Source organism: Rhinolophus sinicus, chromosome 17 (genome assembly GCF_057876585.1).
Source record: "Rhinolophus sinicus isolate RSI-liver-muscle chromosome 17, RSI-T2T, whole genome shotgun sequence".
Taxonomy (NCBI): domain Eukaryota; kingdom Metazoa; phylum Chordata; class Mammalia; order Chiroptera; family Rhinolophidae; genus Rhinolophus; species Rhinolophus sinicus.
The window spans coordinates 67,564,884-67,591,920 of NC_142517.1; the positions used below are offsets into that span (position 1 = coordinate 67,564,884).

General features: G+C 40.5%; 1 protein-coding gene across 2 annotated transcripts in view; it reads right to left on the bottom strand.

Annotated features, from left to right (window-relative positions):
• The window catches only part of GAP43 (growth associated protein 43), a 95,674-nt gene that overhangs the window by 39,253 nt on the left and 29,384 nt on the right, over positions 1-27,037 (bottom strand). Inside the window, exons 1-2 of one of the 2 annotated variants that reach the window (XM_074331579.2) lie at positions 3,917-3,935; positions 2,287-2,902 (exon numbers count right to left, since the gene is read on the bottom strand). In XM_074331579.2, the coding sequence (XP_074187680.2) occupies positions 2,287-2,902; positions 3,917-3,919 (619 nt within the window). In that variant the 5' untranslated portion in view covers positions 3,920-3,935. Of the gene's footprint in view, positions 1-2,286; positions 2,903-3,916; positions 3,936-27,037 lie in introns of those variants that run through there. The other variant, XM_019734880.3, reaches the window with a different exon arrangement.

Genomic DNA, 27,037 nt, shown 5'->3' on the forward strand with positions numbered 1-27,037 from the left:
GGACCTAACTCAGAGGGCAATACTGAGCCAAAGCTCAGAAACAACGTAAAATAAATTGCCCATTCCGATTACCTTCAAGTTGAACTTTACCTATACCTTCAATTACCTTTCAATACACATAATAAAATCAGACTGAGGTGTTTTTCAGCCAGAATTTGTAAAATCTGGCACAGAGCACAATCTCTATTTGTTTTCATAGACCAGGCATATTTTCAATCAGATAAACAAGTGAGTAAGCAAAGTTGCAGGAGGATTATATGAATGAGTGAACAAATCGTCTATAAATTAAATCTAGTCAATTTTCATTCATTCAATATTTGACATTTATTGTGTACTACATAAAATATTGTATTCATTTGGGTTATCATAACTTGAAAAGTAATGAAACTAAATGTTCTTAAAAATATATTGTATTTTAAACTTTTCATTGATTCAAGCAGTCTGTTTTTCTATTAAACAAAAACTTGACTGTACACCTAAAATCACATTGTGTCTTTCTGTGTGCTGACAATTTTAGAAGCCCCAGTTAAAAAATATGGTCTAAGCAATGTCAAACATTTTCTATATTTTAAAAGCATGATTGATTTCTAAGATTTATGAAAATCACACAATAGGTAGTCTATCATATGCAAAGCGGTTTCCAGCTATCTTATCTGAGGCTAGAATCCTCAACCTACAGAAAAGTCATGAACAAGATTTGTTTTGCTGAGTAAATTAAAACCAATACCCCATTCTTTACAACATGCCTTACCTTTTCCAGGGAAAAAATTCTTATCTTCTTAACCCCAAGGTGTGGTATACAGTTAAGACTACTCTGGGGCAGGTATATAATTAGAATGAAGATTTAAAATGAGTCTCTGATAGAAAGGTGTGTGATATACCTGTAGCTAGAGAATGCTAATAATAATAATAGTAATACAATCTGGCTTTTTACTCAGAATTTGGGGGTAAGATGAAAGAGATAGACCTGAAAATATCTAGAATAATCATCTGCCATCCTCTAGTATATAATTTGGAGAAATAAAATGAGGGCTCATGTCCAATAATTACTTTCTCAATCTAATGATCGGATGTCAAAACATTTCTCAGAGCATTCTCATGCAGTAGGTCCTTTCCAAGGGCACAGCATGGTCCAGTCCAAATTTGGGTCCTTGGACACATCATGGGTTAAGTCCATGAAGTTCTAAAGGATTAAACTCAACCTTTTAAACTGGCACAGAAGCAACTCTATCTTAAGATCTTTGGGGCTGAAAGATATTCATGGCTCATATGAGGCTAGAGAAAGACTCTGGAAACTGCTTCCTTCAGAACTAGGAATGGGTGGGGTGAGGCACGGGTCTAGTCTCCAGAGGTAAAGGTCTGTTAAATGTATCTTGCTCTGGGATGCTCCATTTCAATGCTGCGCGGGCTCTTTGGTTAATAATAGTGAAAACACTCCAATTTTCAAGTAAGAGCTCCAAACGAAAGAGAATCCAGAACCTTTCTACAGTCATAGTCAGCTCTCAGTTATTTACGCATATGGTAAGAAGTAGCGTCTTCAATAATAAAATGATGATTTATGTTTGATTTCACAATGTGTTCTATATTTGGGGTTTTTCTTTTGTTTTTGGCAACTTCAACAGACTTATTTTCCTAATTAGTTTGACCCTGATTAATGTTACAATTAACATTCTCTGAGTATACACACACAACGCACAGCGCTCACCAATTTGATGGTGGGGAGAATGCGCAGTAACATATTGTGAGATAAGGGAAAGGTGGTCGGAGATTATGTTTTTGCTGCTGGCAATTCACAAACTAGATCATTTGAATCAATAAGGAGTTGGCTGTATTTATAACAGGCACTTCTTAGAGCCAAATCATCACATTAGCTAATTCCCATCCACAAAACATATGTGGCCTCAGAAATTGCTTATTAAACTAAGTCTAACCACCACATAGAATATATATATATATATATATATATTTATTTTTTTTAAATCAGGGTTACCTAGTTTTAGTGTTTATGCCAATCCAATTAACAAGATAATTGCTAGATCTTCTAGTACTGGCGGCTACACAGACCTGCCTGAGTTCTCTCTCAGGCTTGGAGATATTTGGGGATATAAGTGGCCAGAGTTGGTTCTTAGCCCTGCCATTTTGGGGAATTAAGCACAGCCTTCCTTGATTTCCTGAAAACACCTTCTAGCCTTTTCCCTTCTCCCTTGATGGCCCACGTGGCCTGGCCTTCCAAATAGGCTCCAATGAGCTCCCCACTCCTGGCCTCTGGCTGTCACGGTTGCTCACCTATCTTCTCCTCGGCTTGGCTGCTCTCTGAAGTCTCCGTTGGAGGCTGGGCTGTTGCCTTGGTGGCAGCATCCTCTGCAGCAGGGGTGGCGGCAGCAGCAGCAGCAGCAGCAGTGACAGCAGCAGGCACGTCGGCTTGTTTAGGCTCCTCCTTGGCTGGGGCGTCGTCCGCCTTAGAGGACAGCGAGTTGTCAGTGGAAGCTTTAGTGGCACTTTCTGTCTCAGCAGAGCCGGCCTTCTCCTCTGAGGGGGCAGGAGCCTGGGGGGCTGCCTGCTCTGCAGCAGCATCAGGGGTGCTCTCCCCTTTCTTCTCCTCTGAAGGAGTTTCTCCTGCTTTGCCGGTCTCCTCAGACTTAGGGCCAGTGGCTGGGACGGCTTCAGTGGTGGGACCTTCTCCCCCCTTCTTCTCCACACCATCAGCAACAGGGGCTTCATCCTTCTTCTCACTCACTTCAGCCTCAGCTGCGTGGGCATCACCCTTCTTCTCTCCTTTGAGCTTTTTCCTTGTTATGTGTCCACGGAAGCTAGCCTGAATTTTGGTCGCGGCCTTATGAGCTTTATCTTCTGGTTTGATGCCATCTTGTTCGATCTTTTGGTCCTCATCGTTTTTTTCAACCTTTGTGGACAAAGTGGGGGGAAAAGGAGAGATAGAGTGATGTTTTTTTTCCCTGCAAATCACAGCGTTCAACAAATATTTATCAAATGATTTATTCTGTGCCAGGTACAGAAATCTACAATACTGTAGAAATTCAAATCAAGCCTCCTCTCTCTGGTGGGGGTTTGAATAGAGAACACATTATTTTATGGCAAAACTCATGTCCTTTCAGGCTTCCAGAATCACCGGCATTATTTGATATGTATTTCTTTCCCCAGCTCAATGTCTCTCCATTGCCAAACTTAAACCAGCTTTCCTATAGATGTACTTTGATAATTCAAATAACATTCACCCTAGGTTTTACATAAACAGTTCTGAAAGGTAATGCTTTCTCAGGGTTTCTGAGTGGGACTCTGCTTAAACTTCACAATTTAAAAAAATATTATGGGAAAGTCTGATTATTTTATCCAAGATTTCAGGTCTGGTTGTGAAATCAACAGATCTGGGACAAAGAGTACGGTAGAGGTTTAGACAACAAATTCTATCAGGGTTTTATGCAACATGCAAATGAATTTGAGGGCTTTGAGGGTTTTGTTCAGAATGCGACAACTCAGAATGCTGGTCACAAAATGATGTCTAATTCCCCCGTGTGTGGTCCAACACCAGTAATCAACATACCAGACCTTCAAAATCTGAAGACAGAAAATGGCCATTATTCTTGAGTTTAAAAAAAGAGTGGAAAACACCATTTCCACCTTTGAAAGAGCAGCATATATTTACCAAACCTCAATTTCTTATTCCCAAAGCAATTTAAGCCTAAAATTAGTTCTATATTATTGTCGATAGAGCCATCCTAGTACTGAAAGCAAGAGATTAGAATACAAAATTTTTACCATTTGGTTGCAATATTTAAAATATTTACAACATGCCATAAATAATATTTTTCCACAGGGAAATTAAATCAGAAGATAGGTATCGTTATGGAAAGAAACATATAGGCAAGTACATAAAATTCCGTATCACTCCATTGCTCACCATGGTTCCCCAATGTGGTTACTGATAGTCTCCATTCATTCCTTCCTTCAACTTTGGAGCACATAACTTTTCTTCACTTTTGTGAACAATGTTCTAAATAATGGGGAAATACAACAGTGAACAATGCAGCAACTTTCCTTCAAAAGACCAATAATAAAAGAGTGCTTATCAGGTAACAGGTCCTGTGCTTGGCCCCAATCTTAACCTTGGCCTGACCTTCGCCTTTGTTCCAGTTTAGGAGGTAAGCCACAGCAGGCCAACACAATGGTATGCTTTCCACCTGTCATACCAGCTCTGCCCCACTGACCTAGATCCAGCTCTTCATGATGCAGGCCTGTCTGACATAATTTGGACAAGCACATGAGCCTGCTGTTATGTAGGTCCATTAACATGCTAGTGGATATACAAAGGCATTTTTGAAAATACACTACATGTGAGAATAAAAGCAGGACTAACAATTTTCCAATAACATTCAAGAAAAGTTTTCCTCTTCCTCAGTTAACTGTGCATGTCTCCATACAAAGAAAGGAGTGGGTGAAAAGCACTTTGCAGAGGCTCTGCCTGCTCCCTCTTCCCAGCGCCATGTTGCCTCACTGCTGATTTCTCTGATGCACCCCCACCTTCCCGCTGTCCTGCTGCTCTGGATGGTTCCTACTGGGACACACACAGCACAATCTGGGGCATAGGAGCAGCTGTCCCTGCCAGGAGCTCTCTGCTCAGAGATGGAAGCATAACCCTGTTAAATTAACAGTTGTGAATGGAGCATGGAGCCAAGATACGGTTAATTTATTTTACTCTATCTTGAGTTTTCTGAATGAGGCACCATCTTATGTGACAGGACATCTGCACTTGGGTGTTGACGCCAAGTGGTTCTTTAATACAAAGACTGCTCCTTGGGAAATAGATAAACCAATTATTTCAAAGTGGGCAGGTGTGCAGAAAAGACCCTCTGGTGACTCAAGAAAGCTATAAATTCAGACCCGCCTCTTATAAGAACATAAAGCAAAAATGCTGATGAAATTCTTAACAAGCTGGAAAACATAAACAGAAGGAAGCTGAGAATCTGCATAAAATAAAGAAACTTTATATGGATCAAGGAAGAGTTCCTCTCAATTCTCCCCTCACTGCCTCAATTTCTCAGATGATCTGCCACTTTACCTTTCCAAATTATCAGGACTTAAGCTTCTGTACATAGCATCTACGCTAAAACTACTATTTAAAAAGGCTCAGACTAGACTTGGGTGCCAAAATCGTGGGACCAGGCTTACCTGAACAATTCAAGCGTTTAAAGGATACAAAAGAGGAAGGGGTGGGCAGGAAGGGAGAAAATTTTGAAAGGGCAGAGTCAGGAGTGAGAGGAGAAGATGATTCTGTAAGAGCTAGGTACCCAGACGGGCGGATACACCCAGAGAAGTGATCAAAGTACTCCTTGGGCTTCTAGCTCATCTTGGAGGAATGGCTGGATCACTTACCATCATTAGAGATTTAGGGAAACTGGATTCTAGAAATTGGTTGGAAAAAGACAACTATTACACATTTTTCAGATAGAGGGACAGAGAGAGAAGGTGAAGGGAAGGGAGGAAAAAGGAAGGGAGGGGAGGGGAGAGAGGAAGGGATGAGAAAGGAGGGGGGAGGGTAAGGGAGAGAAGAAAGCAGCCTATGAGGCCAGACTTAAGTGGTTGAACAGATGCATCCAGGCACAAAAATATTTAAGTACAAACTGGATCTTAAGCCAGACAGTGCCAGATTGTGTGTGTGTGTGTGTGTGTGTGTGTGTGTGTGTGTGTGTGTTTCTCTTTTGTACCTCTAATTGATTCTATTAATATGTTTCAAACTATTGGTTATTTTCTGGCATAAATACTTTCGCAGTACTAGAAGTAATTGGACTGAAAGTGTATTTTTTTGAGAGACGAGACGAGAAGGAAGACATTTCCCAAGACTGGCTTCCACACTGCTAACCCCAAGATGTCAGGCCACATAGACTTTTTCCCAGCTAGAACTAGAAGACCTTACCTAAGACAAAAGGATTTCTGAATCCAGGGAAACCAGAGCATTCAATATATTCAGCACAACCCTTTCAGTTTCTAAAAGAAAAAACTGTGGGGGCCCAGAAAAGTGACTTGCCAAAATTCATAGAGTGAATGAGTGAGTAAGAGGCTCAACTTGTATTTGAACTCAGATCCTCTCCCCTCCCACCACATCCGAAGTCCAATTTTATTACATCAATGACCGGAAGCCCTTGGACTTTCTTGTAGTAGACAATCCATAAAGTATCCTGTCAACATTCTCATTCATCTATTCATGTAAATATACTGAGTGTCTCTGCTAAGCCTTCCAGTGAGCATGGATATGACATCTACCCACACAGGACACACAGGATTTTTTTTAATATGCCTTTTGAAAATAACCTGTTAAAATAGTATTTTAACAATCAGTAACTTACCAGGAATTCACAGTAGACACCTGATCTTATAACCATCCTGTAGAATAAGGCACATAGACTAAATATGTGAGTTATCTAAGGAGGAGGTCCATAAAAAGTAGATTCTGATATTTAGTGGCTAAAAGGTCAGTTCATAAGTTTCATTAAAATAGATTTATTTTTTAAACTTAGCCTTGCCACTGACAAGCTTTGTGCTGAGCTCTAATGTTTTCTGAGGGAATTTCAAATCTTTCATTTTTACATGGGATTGTTGCTGTCTGTGAATTCACTGGAGGACATTCCAGTGCAGAGAATTGTATGTAGGAAGAGTATCATTACAAGTTGCAATAACTTTCTTAGGAATCTTCATTGCTGTAGCTTAGTATTTTTACTGACCAATGTATTTGGGAGCTCTGTAATTTATGAAATCTGAAAGGAAGCCAAGGGACTATATGAAATCTTCACTTTTCAACCAAGGCTAAAATCTTGGATGACTACTCATTAGTTTGAAGAAGATGAAGGGTATCATTACATTAACTTGTCGAGATCTAGTCAAATTTCTAAATCCATTAGATGAAAGAGCTATAATTTTCATCAGTATTTAAGAATCATAGATAAGAAAGCCAAAACTAAGAAGTAGTTATTCAATACCCAACATTGTTGCTCTGGTGAATAGTTTTCTTTCCCTCTGAGGGAAGGAGGAGTGGACAACTTAGGATTCATTCTAAGATGTCTAAACATTGGCATTTTTTATGTTAGAAAAGAATTTTGGGCAAAAATCCATGAACGCCTGACTTTTAGAACTAAAATAACATCATCCACTCAACTGGGACACCTCACTTCATTTAACATTTTCCAATTATCATAGGAATACCTCAACCTTCTGAGCACAGAAAAACTTAGCCCCGTATCTACTTCTGCCAGTTATAAATACCACCATTATAACTCTTCACATTTTCTCTTAAGCAGGATTGGATTTTAAATGTTTTAAAAATCATTGATGTACACCAATTCCTCTTTCCGAGACTATCTTTAGTAAACCAAAAGATTTCAATTTGATTGAACAAAAGATATTTCTGAGAAGCAAAATCGAAAGGCCAGAGATGTCCTAAGCAAAGTTTTCTATAACATACCACAGTTTTCATGGCTATCACAATTTTATGCAGCCCATAAAGGAAGCAGAATAAAGGGTTTGTGGATATGTATGAAATCAGTCAAATATCTACTTATGACTCACTGCTTTTTATTAATAATGTATTGAGGTGACATTCACATCAGAAAATTTCACTCTATTTTTAAGCATAGTTGATAGTACATACTTTAGAGAAAATGTCCCAATATTAAAGTTTACAGTGGAGCTTCTGTGCTTCCTTTGAATCTAGTCCAAGATCAGACATCCAGTGAAATGCCCCTTATCGAGGAGAGAAAGGAGGATGGGCCAACCTCCTCCAGTTCTGTAGATGAATTGTTTTCATGTTTCTGGGCAGTTGTAGGAAAGAAGCTTTCCTACATTTAAAAGATGAATGTGCACTGCTGGAATACATGGGGTTCCAGGGATACTCCGTCTGGTTTAAAGCTCTAACTACAATGTGAGGGGGTGGGGAACAGGGTGAGGGCAGAAGCAATGAAACTGTTGTGCTTTTGCCAAGAATTGTCATCACTTTTTTAAACTCTGATTTTCAGTCCAGGGAAAAGGCCTTTTTTGGTTCCTAGGCAGGTGGGAGCACAAATATATGACTAAGCAATTCTCTAGGGGAATGTCAGCCATTAGGAGTGATCTTGCAAATCCTGGCAGAATGGTAGTAACAGAAGTCGGTTTCCTCCTTTAGTTGAAGGGTACAACATATTGCTGCAGCTCCAGAGCTTCCAGTGGGAAATAAATGCTCACTGATTGGCTTACTATGTAAGAGAACCAAGCACCCTATATTGAAAATTGAAATAGTATCATTAGCTTTTTAAATAATAGCTAGTGATCAAGATATAGGTCTTTAGTTCACATTCATATATTTATTTAACATATACAGACCACTTGCTTCTAAAAGAATACGAAGTGGCATATTCAACACACTATAAAGTACTATTGGAAAACTCATTTTCCATTAAAAAGAGTTAGGTTTTATTTTATTTTGTATATTTGTAACACTCTTTGTCCCACAAGACAGAGAAGAGACAAAGAGTATATTATAATTGGCACCTTCTAACAGACAAAAGTCAGCATAGGAAAGACCCTGTCTGTTTTATTCACAACTGAATCTCCAGTTTCTAGAATGGTGTCTGGCACACAGTAGATGCTCATTAATATTTCTTGAACGAATCCAAATTTAACCACCTCAATTAGTGTCACTTTAGAAAGATGATGATAGGCAAAGAAGTCTGGGATTCCGTTTTGTCAACTTTTATTAAAATCCTTTATTTCCCAGTGATGGACTTCAAGAGCATCCAACTAAGACAAGTATATGTTTCCCCAACACCTAACTGAGTAACTGACTTCATATGGTGAGGTTGAACACAAAAACGAATTATGAAAATAAATGAGCAGGGGTCAGACAAGGAGAGAAGCCATAAAACTATAGAAACGAAATTATGATAATAGTAATTGTAAAAGCATGTAGAAATGTCAATAAATCTAAAATAAAAACAACTGACTTATAGTCATCTTATCTATGGACTGGCTACAGTCATATCAATCAAATTATTTTTAAAATATATATTTCTATTTCTCTATTTGTAAAACAGGTGAAAATATTCATGGGATTATAGGAGTTGCTCCTCTTCCCTGTATTAATACTTAATCTGTAAAATGAGCCCCAGGGCATAAAGTTGTAGGCTGGGCTGACTAGTTTCTTCATTATTTAAGGAAGGAAGTCCCCGTCCTCAAACTGGGGTTGGGAGAAGCCCAAGGTTCAGATGAGACACATACTTACGCTGGTCCATCTGTCAGGGCACATGATGGATAGAATAATGTGACTAAACTCTTTCAGAAAACCTCTGGGTATGGCAGACATAGGTATAAGTCACCTGACTGAATCAAGGTCAAATTCACTGATGCCCAAGCAAATACCGGCTGAGAGTCAGCTCTGGGAGAAAGCGGCTCCACTCTTGAGCGGTGGGAGCTGATCCTCTGGTGAGCATTGCCTGTTCATTACATCTACAAGTGTTCCCTACCTTTACCGGGTGTTCCCTACCTCTACCGGGTGGTTCACTACCTCTACCAGGTATTCACTACCTCTACCAGGTATTCACTACCTCTACCGGGTATTCACTGCCTCTACCAGGTATTCACTACCTCTACCAGTGTTCACTACCTCTACCGGGTATTCACTACCTCTACCAGGTATTCACTACCTCTACCAGGTATTCACTACCTCTACCAGGTATTCACTACCTCTACCGGGTATTCACTGCCTCTACCAGTGTTCACTACCTCTACCAGGTATTCACTACCTCTACCAGGTATTCACTACCTCTACCAGGTATTCACTACCTCCACTAGGTACTCACTACCTCTACCAGTGTTCACCACGTCTACCAGTATTCACTACCTCTACTAGTATTCACTACCTCGACCAGTGTTTCCTACCTTTACTAGTATTCACTACCTCTACAGTGTTCATTACCTTTACAAGCCACATGTTCAAAGAAAAAAAAAGGTGGGCAAGATGAGGGAGACACTAAATCCTGCCCTTGGAGAGGTCTCTGTGCCTATAGTGGTGAATGAGCTGGGAACTTCCCATAAGGCTGCTGAAAACGCTGAAAACACACACCAAGACATGAGAGGGACCATGAAGATTCTTCTGCTAACAACTGGAGAAAAAGGAAGAGCCACAGGCAGCCAGTACATCTGGGAAAAGATGGAAAAGCAGTCTACCAGCAGACAGCCCCTTGTATCACCATGGCAGGGGAATTCCTTTCAGTTACGTGTTCACAAAAGCAAACCACAGTCTGAGCTTCTGGAGAAGGTGCCCAGAGCCAACCAGCAGGAGAAAAAGCCAGAGTCCAGGGAACCAAGCAGAAAACTGTCTCCCTCCCTCCCTCCTTCCTTCCTTCCTTCCTTCCTTCCTTCCTTCCTTCCTTCCTTCCTTCCTTCCTTCCTTCCTTCCTTCCTTTCTTTCTTTCTTTCTTCCTTTCTTCCTTTCTTTCTTTCTTCCTGCCTTCCTGCCTTCCTGCCTTCCCTCCCTCCCTCCCTCCCTCCCTCCCTCCCTCCCTCCCTCCCTCCCTCCCTCCTGTCTTTCTTCCCTCCCTCCCTCCCTTCCTTCCTGTCACCACAAATTGTCTCTTGTTGGACACAAAGAAATAAAGGACACAATAAGTATTTAAATTACTATATTCTTCCTACTATGCTGAATAGTGATTAGTGATTTATTTTTAAAATTCAACCACTTTCATAAATTACATTCTAAGTCGGTAGTACTTGGTACATTTTGTTCAATGAATAAATGATTGAAAAAAACCTTCTTTATCTACTTTAATATGTGCCCTTCTCCAAGTATTGTCACCCTTGGCCTACTTACCTTATTTTTCCTTCTGCACGCTTACAATCACTTGACATATATTTTTATTTCATTATTAACTGAGTCTTCCTTTGGAATATAAACTTTCTGAGAGCAGGACCTTGTCACTTTTCTACAATCCTCAAAGCCTTGGTAGCTGAAATACTGTTGGCACAGAGTTGATGCTCCAAAAATATTGATTTGTAGTTAAGTGACTACGTGTCACGCTATGTTAGTGATCAGGGAGCATGTAAATGGGCAGCACCCAGCTCACTGGCTGGGTGTCCTTGCTTTGCCCTGAGAAACTAATGCTTGGGGTCTGCATCAAGCCACTCTCCAGCAGTCACATTCCTCCATCCTCTTACATTTATGAATGGACAGCATATAGTTAGTATGTCAATTCAAACCTCATCATAACCATGGTAGGAACACATCACTGTGCCTGTTTTATGACTGAGATAATTAAGGAAGCATAAAGGGGCCCAGTTTATCCAGCTTCTAAATGACAGCACCCACCCTCAATCCCACTCGTCATCCAGTGCTTTTTAATATAGAATGTAGGAAGCCAATACTCCCTGGTGTATAAGAGCATGGGCTGTAGAGTTAGAGGTGTGGAGGTCTGAATCTCTGCTCTGCCACTTAATTACCATCTCTTGAACTTAGGCAAGTCAGCCTCAGTTTCCTTATCTATAAAATGGGGGGAATATCAGGGCTATCTCATTGTGTTGTTGTAAAAATTAAACGAGTTAATGTATATAAAGTTCTTAGCATAGTCCCTGACATATTGTAATTGCTCAAAAAAGGGTAGCTCTAGTATTTTTCTCATCAGAATCATTGCCATTATCAATATCATCTCAGAGTAATTTCTATATTACCATTAGACTAAGGGAAGGCATGTTAATAAGATAAATGTCAAGATCTAGCTGTATCCTGTACACACCCAGTAAAACAATTGTGCAGATTCTGAGACCTCTATTTACTCGTGTCTGGTAAAAGCTGTGAATGCAACTGCCAGATACTTCGTGGGGGCTTAGCTTAGGAGCATCTGTTCCTGAGGAGAGAGGGGCATCGTGATTTGGGATTTCCAACATAATTTGGGATGTACCTCCACTAGATAGTTAGTAAAGCTCTTCTGAATGCCATTGTACTTAATATCTCGTGAGAGTACATAATATGTCATCAGAGTGTATGTCATTATAAAGCCTAGCTGAATGGAAAAGAATTTGGAACACCATTTGCTAAATAAAATACAAAAAACACACAGTAGTTTGAATTTTTAAACTACAGGTTATGAAGTACTTTCAACTTTACAAAATTGTTCCTCAAGGAATTACAATAAAACAGGCTAAATAAGTGTGCTATCCCCCTTACAAAATAAAGAAACAGATTGGTGGAAAGACCCACAAATGGTAGAATAGGTCTTAAACCTAGGCCTCCAGTCTCCTACATTTTAAGAAACCAAACAGAATTCTGTCTAAGAATTCAACACTAAACACTCAGAAAGTATTACTAAGCAGGAAGTAGTCCTAACATCAGCACTAAGACTATTTGAAGGACTTTTTGATTAACAGAATTTCAGATCTTATGACGGGGTCGGCTCCAGAATCTCTATGTAGGAGGGGCTAGGGTCAGGAACATACTTGGAGGGGGAGCTAGGTGATTTTTCTTGAAACTGCGTTTGCACAGCAAACATACTGCTTTTTATAATATGCTTATTTATAGAAGGTGGTTGGTGGGATGATTTTACAGACACTGGTATCTATCAACACTCATTCACACATGCCTTAATGGTCCACGTCAATCACAAGGTAAGTGAGTGCCCATTACAACAGTACTTGAGAAATCTAAAACAAGTGCAAGTATAGTTTCTCTCTGATTTTTGAAGATATGTTGTTGTATTCTTCTGCATGTGGCAAGAACAACTGAATTTTTTTGTTGGGGAGGATGGGTGTCATGTAAAGGACATACAGTTTGAAGACAAATAGACTCCTACAGAGGGTGCCAAAAAATGTATACACATTTTAAGAAAGGAAAATACTATTAAAATTATAATACTTAATATGTACTGATAACCAAAGATGAATACAAGTCATGTGTATACACTTTTTTGGCACCCTCAGTATTTTAACTAGATTTCTACCCTGAGCTGTTAAACAGTTTAAGGGCAAATACACAAGACTAGAAAACTCTGGAAATCATAATTGAGTCTAAATTTGCTTATGATGTTATTACCCTTGTTATTCTTCCTTTCTTGCTGCTCCCTTTGTTTTTCACATCCATTTCTCTCTTGGTCATCAGTCACTGGCAGTCACTGATTACATGTTCCCTGGCATGGCTTTGGGGTCAAATGATTTGAGTTCAAATCCTGGCTCAGCCACTGTTTAAATGTATGACCTGGGGCAAACTACTTAATTTCTTTAGCGTTCAGTTTCTTCATCCCTCATTGGGATACTTATACCTATTGTGCAGAATTTTCTTGAAAACAAATAGTATTGGTAAAGTGTCTTGTACTTAAGAACTCGATAAATAATTGCTTGGAAGAAGACAATATAAATGAAGTGAAAATTGCTACTTTCCTTCTGGAGACTAGGGATTAGGTGCCTCATTTGATAAATATTTTATGTCCCCCCCCCTTTTTTTAAACTTTTATTTAGGTGTGTTTTTCCAGGATCCATCAGCTTCAAGTCAAGTAGTTGTTTCAATCTAGTTGTGGAGGGTGCAGCTCACAGTGGCCCATGTTTGGATCGAACCAGCAACCTTGTTGTTAAGCGCACTGGGCTCTAACCAACTGAGCTAACCAATCGCCCCTGTTTTTCTCTGATAGCTCATAGAGGAATTTTTTTCAGGGCTATGCACATTTCATAAAATAAATGCACCCCTCCCCCAAAATATCCTTTAAAGGTTAAGACTATAAAATCCTTCTATAAGGACCTTCAGATCCTTATAGAATACGATAATTAATAATACATTGAAAAATTATATAGTACTATGCACCAAGTACTTCTCTAAGCACTTTATCATGATATATATATACAAAAATATATTATATATATTAAGTAATTTAATTCTAACAAGGCTATGCAGTGTACTATTATTTTACAGCTGAAGGGATGGAGGCACACAGACATTAAGTACTTTGCTCCAAGTCACACACAGCTAGTAAGGGGCAGAGCTGGATTTGAACTCAAAATACTTGTACAGGTTGCACATGAGGTAAAATCACCCTAGGAAAACAGGGCTGATCTACACTTGCAGGTTTTCTCTCAAGGCTCCCAGATAAGGTGAAAAGTGGAATCGAGGGTGGGAGAGTCCAGAGCAGGACTTTGTGGTGGTCAGTGCCTGTCCATGCTGGGCTAGCTCTGAATGTCTAAAGAACCAGGCTTCCAATCTGTCACTGCCATTGCATCTTCTCCTTTCCAAATCAATGTACGATAGAAAAGCACAAATAACATTTCAAAGCTAGGGGTGAGGTATCATAACCTCATCACCCAGGTGACGCTGTGACTCATTTTCCTTGTGAAGATTTTGACAGGGCAGATTCACATTTGAGACATTGACAACAGCCCAGAGATCAAGTTTCCCATTAATTCTGAAAGCAGGAGAGAGAAAATATCAGAGAGCATAGAAAGCAACACTGGAGGAAATGGGAGGTATGGGGCCTCAGGCCAGGAATTATGGCTATTTAATTAAACGAGAAAAGCAGATGAATAAATTAGAGTCACCCTTATGCATTCTTATCAGAAGGAAGGGGTTGGGCAGGTGGTAAAGAGCAGGTTTCTGTGATTTAGTCCCGAGTCTGAGAATTTAAATCCAACCAGAGTTCCTGAATTAAACATCGCCTTTTCCTTGAAACAACCATTCCTGTTCTTTTCCTGACAATTGCGGCAGATAGAGAAATCCGTCTAGAACTATTCCATGGGCATCAGTCATACTTCTTGTTCTGATTATATTCTCCAAAAATGTCATATTATTTATGCCACCTAGCTGGCTGGAGGAATTTAGTGACGGTGTTCAGCATGACACAAAGAACCAGCACACCTCCCACATTATGGTTCTACAGGGAGAAACACTGCACCCTTTGGAGCCATCAAAGAGTGAGAATTACCTCTTATCTGTTTTTAAACTAGGCAGGCAAATTCTACAATTTCTGAATTAGTCCATATGAACCTGCTGTCCAGGGATTTAAAATAACCTGATCTTTGAGTCAGAATAATTCAGCTGAATTGGGTAAAAATTTAAAAATATACTAAGTCTGATTCTGAGATCTTGAGGTCAATAAAAATTACTTTTCTTCTTGATGCATAGACAACTATGAGATGTGCCACAACTCTCCCATAAGCGATGTTACATGACCCAAAGTGTCACACAGAGAGCCAAGTCTGCCCAGCACGGTGACACGGCAAAAAATGAAAATCTTTACAGATGTGTCCTAACATGGAGTTTTGGAGATTGTCCTGGGCTGGAGAGTTCCAGGAAGGTAGGATGACACAATCACTCTTGCCAGAATTCTGATTCATTCATCAGAAGTCATTGATTCCCCATATTCCTGTGTCAGCTCAGGACTAGACCCAAGACTAGGAATAGAAGATTCCACAGGCAATCCAATGACCATCTTTCCTTGTGGTTGAGGCAATGCAACAAACAGCTCCAGGCTAAAATAATGCCCTAGTTTTAAAAGTCTTATCAAAGTCCAGTGAGCTTAACAAAATAAAACTGCACGGCCTTGTGGGTGTACATCAGTCCAGCTCTGCCGTGTTATATTAGGTTGGTGCAAAAATAATCGTGGGTTTTGCAATTATTTTTAACCTTTTAAACCACACTTACTTTTGTGCCAACCTAATAGAAGCACTCAGAAACATACCACAGGTTTAAAACACTATGGAGAATCAAGGTAATAATGGGAGTGGCTGGCAGTAATGATAGAGGGGGTATGAAGGGAAAACCTAGACAAACATTCTCCTTTTGCCAAAAATCTGAAATTCTACCTTGGAATATTATTCCCTCCTTTTGTGGTTTAAAACAGACACTGAAAGCTAATACTATAGATGTTTTCTTGGTCTGTCTTCTACTCTATGCTATACATTTTATCAGGTTGAGCTAATATAGAATTAGGGTTTTATAATATGCCCGCTCCTACCCACCCCAACCCCATCCCCTTAAGAAACTTTAAATATTCCCACTGCTTATCAAGCTAAGAAGATACGCATTTTTGCATTTGAGAAATTCATGGGATGGACCCAGTCTGCCCTTCCCACTTCTCTTGTGAGCACATCCCTTCCTTTAGCCAAATAAATCCACATCCTGTTCACCGAACATGCTCCCTACTTCATGAGTTCTCTGACTTCTCTTCCAGCGTGGCCCCTCGCAAACATTTCTCTTTCCTATGGGTCTGCTGAAACCCCACATCCCCTTCACAACTCATCCCAATTCTCACCTCCTTGGTTGGAGAGTTTTCTTGCATCACCCTAAATGGGCAGTCCAGGGGTCAGCAAACATTTTCTACAAAGGGCCAGACAATAAATATTTTGGTTTTCTAAGCCATATATATGGTCTCTGTTACAACTACTCAACACTGTCATTGTAGTATGAAATAAGCTATAGATGCTACATAAATGAATGAGCATGGTTGTCTTCCATAAACTTTATTTATGAACGCTAAATTTGAATTTCATATAATTTTAAAGTATCACAAAATATCATTACTCTTGATTTTCTGTCAACCACTTTATAATGTAAAAACCATTCTTAGCCTACAGGCTGTAGATTGTCAATATCTGGGGCAGGGGATACCTTTATGTTAAAATCCCACTGCATCCTTGGTTGTTTTTTGTTTGTTTGTTTGGTTGGTTGGTTGGTTGGTTGGTTTGGTTTGCATTATAGTAGTTCGTGTACTTATTCCCCAAACTCTCCATTACTCTGCAAATTCTTTGAGGACAATAATATTCTTATTAATAATAGAGTCTGTGATATTATGATTTATATGACCATGTTTCCCTAAAAATAAGACCTAGCCAGACAATCATCTCTAAGGCATCTTTTGGAGCAAAAATTAATATAAGACCCAGTCTTATTTTATTATAATATAAGACTGGGTCTTATAATATAATACATAATATAATACCGAGTCTTATATTAATTTTTGCTCCAAGAGACGCATTAGAGCTGATTGTCCGGCTAGGTCTTACTTTCAGGGAAACACGGTAAGAATATATACTTGGATTTTTGTCCCCATTTCTATCACAGAGATCCTAAAACCCTTGGAATTTCCTGTGATGAGAGCCATAAAGGTATGTTCTGTTATGTTAACGGGGTAACTTTTGGACCTCACCTAAGGATGTGGGGGGGCTCTTTGCCAGGAGAACTAACCCAGTTCTTAGAGGGTTGGAAATTTCAGTTTCACTTCTGACTTCTTGGGAGGGGAGAGGGGCTGGAGGTTGAATCAAAATATCAATGGCTGATGATTTCATCAATCATTTCTATGTAATGAAGCCTCCATAAAAATTGAAAAGGATAGGGTTTGGAGATCTTCCAGGTTTGTGAACACATGTAGGTTCAGGCAGAGGGGCAGGTTCAGAGAAGTCATGGAAATTCCTCTCCTTTTCCCATATCTTCCCTATGCAACTCTTCCATCTGACTGTTCCTGAGTTATATGTATAAATATAAAATAAACCAATAATCTAGTGAGTGAACAGGTTTCCCGAGTTGTGTGAGCTGCTCTAGCAAGCTAACTGAACCCAAGGAGGGGGTTGTGGGAACCTCTGATTCATAGCTAGTCAGTCAGAAGTATAGGTAACAACCTGGACTTGCCATAGCATCCTGAGTTGGAGGGCACCATGAAAACCTCCAATTTGCAGCTCATCATCAGAAGCAAAGGTTAACAACCTGGGCTTGTAACTGTCATCTTAAGTGGAGGGTAGTCTTATGGGACTGAGCCCTTTACTGATGAATCCGATGCCATGTTCGAGTACATAGTGTCAGCACTGAGTTGAATGGTAGGACACCAAGCTGCTATCTGGAGAATTGTTGTTAGTGCGGGAAACCCCTCCCTCCACACTGGAATTGAATTCAAGATCCTTTTAGAGGATAATATGTATTAATCACTTTGTGATTAATCAGGCATTGATCTAAATGCTTTGCATGGTGTGGGGGTTCAGAACAAGCCACCCCAAGAGGTACTCCTATAATATGCAGATTGTTTTGAGCTAAAGGCAATTTTAGCCTCAGGTTAGAGAGAAACTTCTGCTTCCTCCTTTAACTATCTAGAATAACTCGAATTAGTGACTTTGCCCCTGATAACAGATTATCAGTGATAAACGTGACCCACTTATATGTCAGGGCAAACTTTTATTTACTCAATTTACTAAACATCTGCTCTTCTTATCATCCTGTAATGACTCTTTGAAGCCCCCAAGGTGCATTGCCTCATCCCTAGCTCAGAATGTCATGTATACCCATGTTCCCTTTCTATCTCTGAACCTCTCCTGCATGTGGGGTCTCTGATTCTCTCATGTGTGTGGGATTCCCATACATATATATGCATTAAATTTGGTTATTTTCTCTTGCTAATTTATCTCTTGTCTATTTGATTATTAGACCAGCCAGAAGAACCTTGATGATAAAGTTTGTTCCTCCCCCACAATGGAAAACCTTATAACAAATGTATAGTAGGTGTTATTAGAATGTATGAGGTAGGTATTATTATTTTTACACATGAGAAAACTAATACTTGGAGAGGTTCCATATTTAATAAGTGTACAGCTAGGATTTGACAATTTAGGTAGTCTGACTACAGCACACACCCTCTCTACCACTTTCACATAGTAAGACCTCAATAAATGCCTGGTGAATGTGTATTATAGTTGGATTAAATTCTGTTTCTTCCCTGAGAACAGCTTCTAATAAGAAAGAGGAACCTCTGAGGCAGGCAAGCTTCGTAGAATGAAGAAATGGTCGTCCCTGAAGATTTCTCGCTGTAGAAGGTCCTTTGCTCTGTTATCACTTAGCTAATTGCTGAACTCAGATGCTGCACAAAGGCACTCGGACCTGAATCTACTCGTAGGTATTACGTGCAGCTTGAGAAACACAGGACAGAAGTGAGTGGTGGGAAATGCACAAAGAGACTTGCTGAGCCCCAGATGAAAGGCCACGCCTATGAGCTAGCAGCATGCCAGCTGCACTCCCAGAAGGAGAGAAATAAGCTGCAGCTGGGAGGACACTTGTGTGAGAGAGAAAAAAAGACTTTTTTTTTTTTTTTTTACCATCAGAGTTGAGTAAGTTGCTTATGTGAGAAAGGATTTGTGGAATCAAGTGAGATGGTGCTATCTCACTAGACAAAAGATCACACCCTCCGGCTCAAGATACCTGTCTCTGGGGACTATTTCTAACAGTCTCAGGTCTGGGTGAGGATAAAGCAGTGAAAGTCATCTGGATTAGCTGAGGGAGCACAGTGACCTTGTAACAGGGAAAAAAAGGGGGGGGTGGGGGGGCTCTAAATCCCCAGGGCTGTGTTATCTGTGGGAAAGGAAAGGAAAGGAAAGGAAAGGAAAGGAAAGGAAAGGAAAGGAAAGGAAAGGAAAGGAAAGGAAAGGAAAGGAAAGGAAAAAGGAAAGGAAAAAGGAAAGGAAAAAGGAAAGGAAAAAGGAAAGGAAAAAGGAAAGGAAAAAGGAAAGGAAAAAGGAAAGGAAAGGAAAAAGGAAAGGAAAGGAAAGGAAAGGAATGGAAAGGAAAGGAAAGGAAAGGAAAGGAAAGGAAAGGAAAGGAAAGGAAAGGAAAGGAAAGGAAAGGAAAGGAAAGGAAGATGCCATTTACAATTTTGCTGCTCCACAGCACCTGGGCGGCCAAGAGCTGGGTGACAATGCACTCTCACTCCACCCCAGATCTATTCATCAGGATCTTTATTTTAACAAATCACAGTGTGAAATGTACTGACCTATAACACTCATACGAAACACACCTGTCCTGGGCAGTCCACAGACCCTCTTGTAAACAAAAGTACAATTTCAGAGGTGCCTCTATTATGAAATTCAGAATATAAGAAGCAGTGGGTAAAGTAACAAAAGCCCTGGATTAGAAATCAGGAGACCAGGACTGTAAATCTGACATGTTCCAACCCGACTGGAACCTCATGGATGTCTCTTCACTTCTCTGGGCCTTCGTTACTGTGTCTGTGCATGAAGGGAGTTAAGACTCCCTTAGATTTAAGACTCAAACATTCTAAGTATGAAAGTCCTAATTGTGTGCAAACTTTGGCTATATATGTTCTGTTTTCCTACTTTAGCGTCAAAGAAGTTGACTGTGATCTCTAATCCTACTCTGGCATGGACAGCCTACCCCATACATGTTGGCCTCTACTGTCACTTAACTTCTTAAATTAGTTATATACATTGAACACATCATGAGATTAAGATCTTTCTGTAATGTGCCAGTCTCCAGAGAAGATCACCAACCTGAGCGAGCACAGAATTGATCCGTTGGCCAGTCTCCCATGCACTGAGACGCCTGATTCTGCACAGTTCAGGATGACTTCATTCATATGCTTCTGCGAACCAGTAAATGACCCACATCATCAGGAAAGCAGACACCACCTTCCTTTAGGCACCTAATTCCTTTAGGCACCTCTCGGAATGCAGGAACACATCATTTATCAGTCAGCAAAAAGTTGCACCTTCCCCACTTTCTCCAAAGCCTTTACATGAGAGAGTGAAGTATTCTAAAGGAACGCTTTACTTGACAATTTTGAAAGGCAAATTGTCAGTGTGTGTGGAAAATCTGAATAAAATCCACCGTCCTAGTTGGAGGGGGGAAAAAAAAAAAAAACCGGAGACTGCTAAAAATAAATAAATAAGATATGCAAATCACTCACCCTCTGCCACAGTTGGTTTCAACCTATTTTAGCAAGAAAAAGAGGTCAGAACACAGAGAGAGGAAGTTCCAACTCCCAATCAGCTTCCTACGCTTAGCACTTGCAAGTGTGCTGGTCTCCTCGGCAGCTCCTCCATTTTCCCATCTCTCTTCACAGTTGTTCCCCTTCAGCGCTGGGGACCCATCCAGGCCCTAAGTAGCTCAATAACTTGACACCTGGGCTCTCTTCTTCTCTTCCTTACAGCTTAGCTATCCTCTCAAGTGGACTCAGGTCACTTTACAGCCAGAAACAAAGTCCATCACAGCGTAAGTGTTCAATACATAGTGTTGAAATAAATTTCTAGGCCCAAGATGGAGCCACTCCTCCCAGGGGTGTCATGTCAGCAAACGAAAACTTAAGTAATTTTTATGTCCCTGTAAAGGCTCCTCTTGACCAGCTATGCAGTATATCCACTTAGCCAATCCCAAACACCAAACCAGCTCTAGGCTCTATATTTACTTCCTTGTTCCTGTAGACGAAAAGGGGGCAAGGTCAGGGGAGGCCTGCATGATGGACTTTAGAAACTCTTGAGACCAAAAATACCCACACAGGATGGCCTGAAGTAAAAATTCCTAACTAAAAGAGGGTCATGGCAGGTAGTCACGTCATAGGACTGTAGATTCCTTGACAAAGGTCAATCTTTACCTTAAATGAGCCCATCTATTGTCTTTTTGCATCTAAGATAACATAACCTTTGAAATGTCAGCATAATCTTTTCCAGACCCCTTGAAGTCACAACCGTCAGCACAAAACTCCTCATGGTTATCTTGTTGCCCTCATACCATCTCTACGTGCTGTAAATGTTTACTATCCTGTACCCACCAACGTAAAAGAAATATGTCTCCCCATTTTGCTTTTTATCCAATCCCAGAAATTTTCCGGCTTTGCTTTTTCCTGCCCCCTTAATCTACTACCAATGGATTCCACGCAACCCTCCTTATGTCTCCTCCTTTGATTCTAATGTATAAAAAAAGCTGCAAAACTGCCATTCTTTGGAGCATTTTCTCAATCCATTGAGATTTTGCTTCCTGGCAATTGTCATCAATTTGGCTCAAATAAATTCAAAAAAACTCTACAGGTTTGGACGTTTCTTACATGGCCATTACTTAGTCTTTATCCTATAAACACTTCCTGTCTTCTGCCCCATTTTGCTGTTCTCTGGACCCTTGGGTAGGGAGACTGCCGGCTTCATGAAATGGTAAATAGTTTGTATCATCTAAACTGTCTTTTTAAATCATTTTTAAACAATACTATTGAACGAATGAACCAATAAGTACTGGTGCCACGTGTCTCCAAGCTAAGAAAATCTCACACCAATTCTAAATTTGGCCACACCTACAGAAGTCATCTCCCTTCTCCTCACCTGCTTCATTTACTTTACCCACAACACCAAAATAAAGAAAAAAAGACTGAAAGGAAAACTCATTTGCAATTGTCTCTGGAGCCTGCATTCCATGTGGGAAACAGAAAGCTCACCTGAACAAGAACAGAAAACTTTTTCTTTTAATAAAAAAGAATCACTGTCTATGGGCGCAGACCTTAGCTGATTATTTTCTCCTCTGCTATATTCTAACGACAAGGCATTCCCACTTAGTTTCCAAAGGCCTTTTCCTGCAGACGTAAAGAAACCTTCCTGCCAACCCCTTTGCTTCTTTCCTTCCCGGTGCTAGAGGAACTGGTGCCAACAGCCCTAGGAATGCTAATGTGTTCTGTGCAGCCCCTAGCAAGGAAAAACTGGGAGGCACAAGAATGCAACATCCAATCCACCCAGCTTCCCTCCTCTTCCTTCCCCGCCTACTGTGTCACCTTGACCTGACAGAGGGCTCTGTTTCTGGAAGCTGGCTGCTGCTGAAGCAGCCGGAGGTGAAGGTCAACAGACTAATGAAGGGCGGAGGGAGCTCGCATCACCCCTCGCTACCGTGGCGAGGCTGGGCGCACGGGCTGATGCTTTTGTTGTCCCAGCCACTGAAAGAAGCAATTATCTCCCAAACAAGAGTGTGGAGGTTCGTTAAATGAAAACTCCATAGGGTTCCTGAGAAGCAGAACTCCTCCCCAAGGTTGAGGACATTGGAGGAGGGGCTCCACTGGCAACTCTCTCCCGGTGGCTGGCAGAGGCCACAGCTCGCGCAGGGTCCGAGCCACGCCCTGCAGTCCTGCGGGCTGAGGCCAGGCCCCGCCCACCACTGCCGGCCTGGAGCTGGGGATGGGGCGCAGGGAGGGGCCGACTGGTGGCAACCTTGCAGAAACAAAGGGATGAGGTCACCCTGAGAGGCCGGATGGAACGCCTAAAGGAGGCAGAGAATGAGAGTGAAAGAGGGGCTATGGGAAGGAGACCAGAGTCCTAGTCCAGGGGGAGGGGACTGGGAGACAAAAGCCGAGGAAAGAAGACACAGACTTGGGGAAGGGAGACCAAGCGGACAGTTTTCTGCGCAGGAGAGAAACAGTGGAGAGACACAGAACCAGCCCTGCTTAGGAAAAATTTAAGTTTGCTAAACACTCTCCTTTGCTCCTCATCATGTTGTTTCACAAACTCCCACCATTTGGTTCAATTCTTTGAATTATATATAATCTGAAGTATTATGCAACGTACCTCATTTATATGGTTATTTTTCTGTTGACTGTCCATAACTTGACCATTTTGGGGTAATGGGCGCCTCTGACATTCCTAGAAAAGCTATGGATTGCATAATACTTCAGATTCACAGACACCCTGAAGACCATCCTTAGACCACTGCAAATTACAAAACAAATTATTTACATGAGAGAAGACTGAAAGCTGGATTCTGAAAGACCTAGAGGTATGTAGGGTGGAGAAGAAGCAGGGGAGACAGTCAAAGAGATATAGGCAGGTCAGTGAAGAAAATGAACTACTGGGCCTGTTTTTGTTTCTTGTTTTTTGGTTTTGTCTGGGCTAATACTGAGGCAAGTCACCAATGGAGTAAGCGTATACCTCACTATATAAGAAAAACGTTTACTAGTATCCTAAGGCCACTCTTGTGACTGGTTAGCCCTCCACCCAAGTGTAAGTTCATTCAGGGCAGGACTTTGTCCCCTTGGTCATTTCAACATCAGTTCTAGCATAGTTCATGGGACATAATAAGGATTAATTGTGTAATAAATAAATGAATTACTAAGTGATACATATATTCTCCCCTCTTCCCGATAAATTGACCAGTTCCCTAGAGGCCTTGGATTAATTTCGCCATCTGGTGGTAAATATGGGTAATTGACAAAAATCTCTTAACCACCCTTCCTTTCTTTGCCCTGGGGATGAACATGTAAACACCCAATAATTTTTTCTCTGTAGACTTAAGCAGCTCTTCTGTCCTACACTTCCGGTCATCACCTGCTCAAATAAACCTCTCATTTCCTCTTTAATCCTCTTTTTCTCTTTGTTTTCTTCCTGATTCCAAACCTCCCTCCCCATTCCAACTTTTGCCCAATCAGCGTTGGAAATTTCCTTTTTCATCCCTCTTTTCATTCCACATAAGAATTCCATTATGACACAAAGGTACCTAATAAACCAGTTTTGCTATAATTTTCATTCTCACTACTGCTTAATGAGGCTAGCATAACACCTAACCAGAAAAGGAAAGTTATGTGCGCGCGTGCATGTGTGTATACATACATGTGCGTATGTATATATTTTTTCAATTGAAATTAGATATAAAGAACTGGTTATATTACTCTCCAAAACCCAGTAACATTATTGTTTTCTCCTGTGTTCCCATTACAAATGAATAGAATTTCAGCTACATTTCAGATCAATCTAAATTTTATAGACAGGTCTAGAAATCTTAAGACTGACTACACTATTTCTGTAGGGAAAGCATTTTAAGTTTCAAGTTGAACAATTTGTTTTTGAAATATAATCCATTTGCAACTAGGAAATTGCTTGCTTTTCTAAGAAACTGTGTTCTAAAAGGCCATTTCACTAACACTTACACTTTCTGGAAAACGAGGAAGGGCAGATAATGTTTCCTTTATTATAAAAATGAGGTTTCGGGTAGATTAAATTATTTTTTCCCCAATAAAATTTCAGATTAGCAGAAAAAGTACTCTTTCGCCTAGATGAGGGTTTTTCATACTTCGGCATATGTGTTTACAACGAGGGGCGCTTGTGTACATCAGATCCATGGCCCCGCCGCCTGCACTGACTGAGGAAGTCTGGTGTAGAGCTACGAAGAAGCTGAAATGCATTTTAATAAGTCTTCTCGGTGGCTTAGACCACCACGAGGCCTGAGCCACAGTCCTGTTTGGAAAAGCAGCTTCCTTGATTTGGATGAAAATATTTACATTAAGCAAGTCAGAATTTTCTATCTGTATCCCACTGCCTCCTGATTTTAGAGACAATTGGAGCTATCCCACACCTATGACCAAGAATTTGTGTTCTAAATTCCAACATGCATCGACACACTTAACACAGACACGAGCTCTAGAAGAGATCATCAAACCGTATTGTTTCAGAGCCATAGAAAGTGAGACCTAGAAAGGGAGGCAATCAGGGATAGAGATGGGGCTAGAATTCATTCCTCCCTGTGTTTCCATTTGAGTCCCATGACCACGGAGAATGAGGCTGAATTTGGGACAAAGTAGATAGCTGAATTAGATCATTAGTGTCGAAAGGCATGCTTTGGCCTAAGACACTTGGCATGTTTCTTTATTATCCTTCCATTCTGGTCCTGAAAGATCCAGATTAGCAGACTAGATTGTTCCTCTGTTACATTTCAATCATAGAGACTTGATTTGGTGCTGAATAGTTTGTATGGAATTATGAAAGCAGAAAAGCATAGCCTGAAAAAAAATTATGCTTTTCTGCCGAGGAGCAAAATTCCCAAGTTAGGCATAATGTCACTGAATATTATAGTATGCAATGTAAATGCAAATTAGCTTCCAATGTTTTATCACATTTACTAAGTTATAGGATACGTATTTGTCTTCTGCAAAGTTTTGGTGCATGTGAAGGTAGAGATCCCCAGTCCAGGAGAAATCTCATGCTTTAGGCACACACTGGACCACTCTATAACATTCGCACACAAACATTTGACATAGTTTAAGAGGAAAAGAGAATTCATACAGAGAGAAGCTTATAATGACATACATACTTGTGATAACAGACCTGTCAATAAGCTATTTTAAGACTATAAGCTTACCTTGGTTAGACTTGTTTTAATTTTCAGGGATAAAATACTGAGTTCCATATATTTATATAAACATTCACCCTGAGGGAGAGCAAGTATTTTCAATGCAATAAATTACTTAGGAGAAATTATTTCATCTAATACTTCCAGTTATATCCAAGGATTTGGATATAAAAAAGTCAACATAGGCTTTTAAAGTAAGGAACCATTGAATTCTAGTTTTCAGAAGAGGACCTGGAGACCCCTGACCCCTGCCAGACCCTGCAGTGGTCAGTTTAGGAATATTCTGGTGTTCACATGTCAAAAGTAGGATCACCTTGGTACAATCTGGCCTCGCTGAAGTCTTGTTTATATCTAAGATACACAGACCTCAGAGATGTATGGAGCACCAGAGGTTTCCTAATTCCATTCTCTACTCAATACATATTTCTTGCCTAGAAAAATTTGGAATCAAAATTTGTTATTACCTTCTTTGGATATGAAGATTCAGCCATTATTGCTAGAAAGTTTTAAACACCCTAAACTGAATCATTTCCTAGATTTCTCCAGACTTCCCTGCCAGGTGCCCTACTGAACTTCCATATTCTTTAAATATAAGCACATTCAGTTACAGACACTAAAGAGACCTTGGCACAGAATGTTACAGCTGCACTGCACTGTGTACATTTCTGGAAAGTGGACTTGGTATTATTTTCCCCAAGAAACCACCAATTTACACATCTGTTCTTTGCAGCAATGGTTATAATTACCACGATGCTGTTTTGTAGGCACATGACCCTCTGAGGGGGCACTGGTTAAACATCTGTAAACAGGGATAAACATCATATTGTGTCTCCTTCTCCAGCAATTTGAACAATTTTTGCTGGAGGGAAAAAAAACACACGAAACCAACAACCAAAATACATCTTATGTCCAGTCAGTGTTCAGTTATATCTGCTTTTCTGAGATTATGACTGTGAGAGATTGCTTTCGCCCCCACGAAGGCAGATTTTACTGAAGCACTCTTTTGACTCAGGAAAGTAGTGTTCAAACAAAACAGGGCTTTGAAAAAAAGACTGTGAGGAGTGTGCTGAAGTAGTATTGGGTTTGCTCACCGTTTCCTCAGCTCTCCCTGGAAAGAGCTGGGTCCTTCAGTGAAGAGTTTGTATTTGCCTGGGTCTTTTTCCA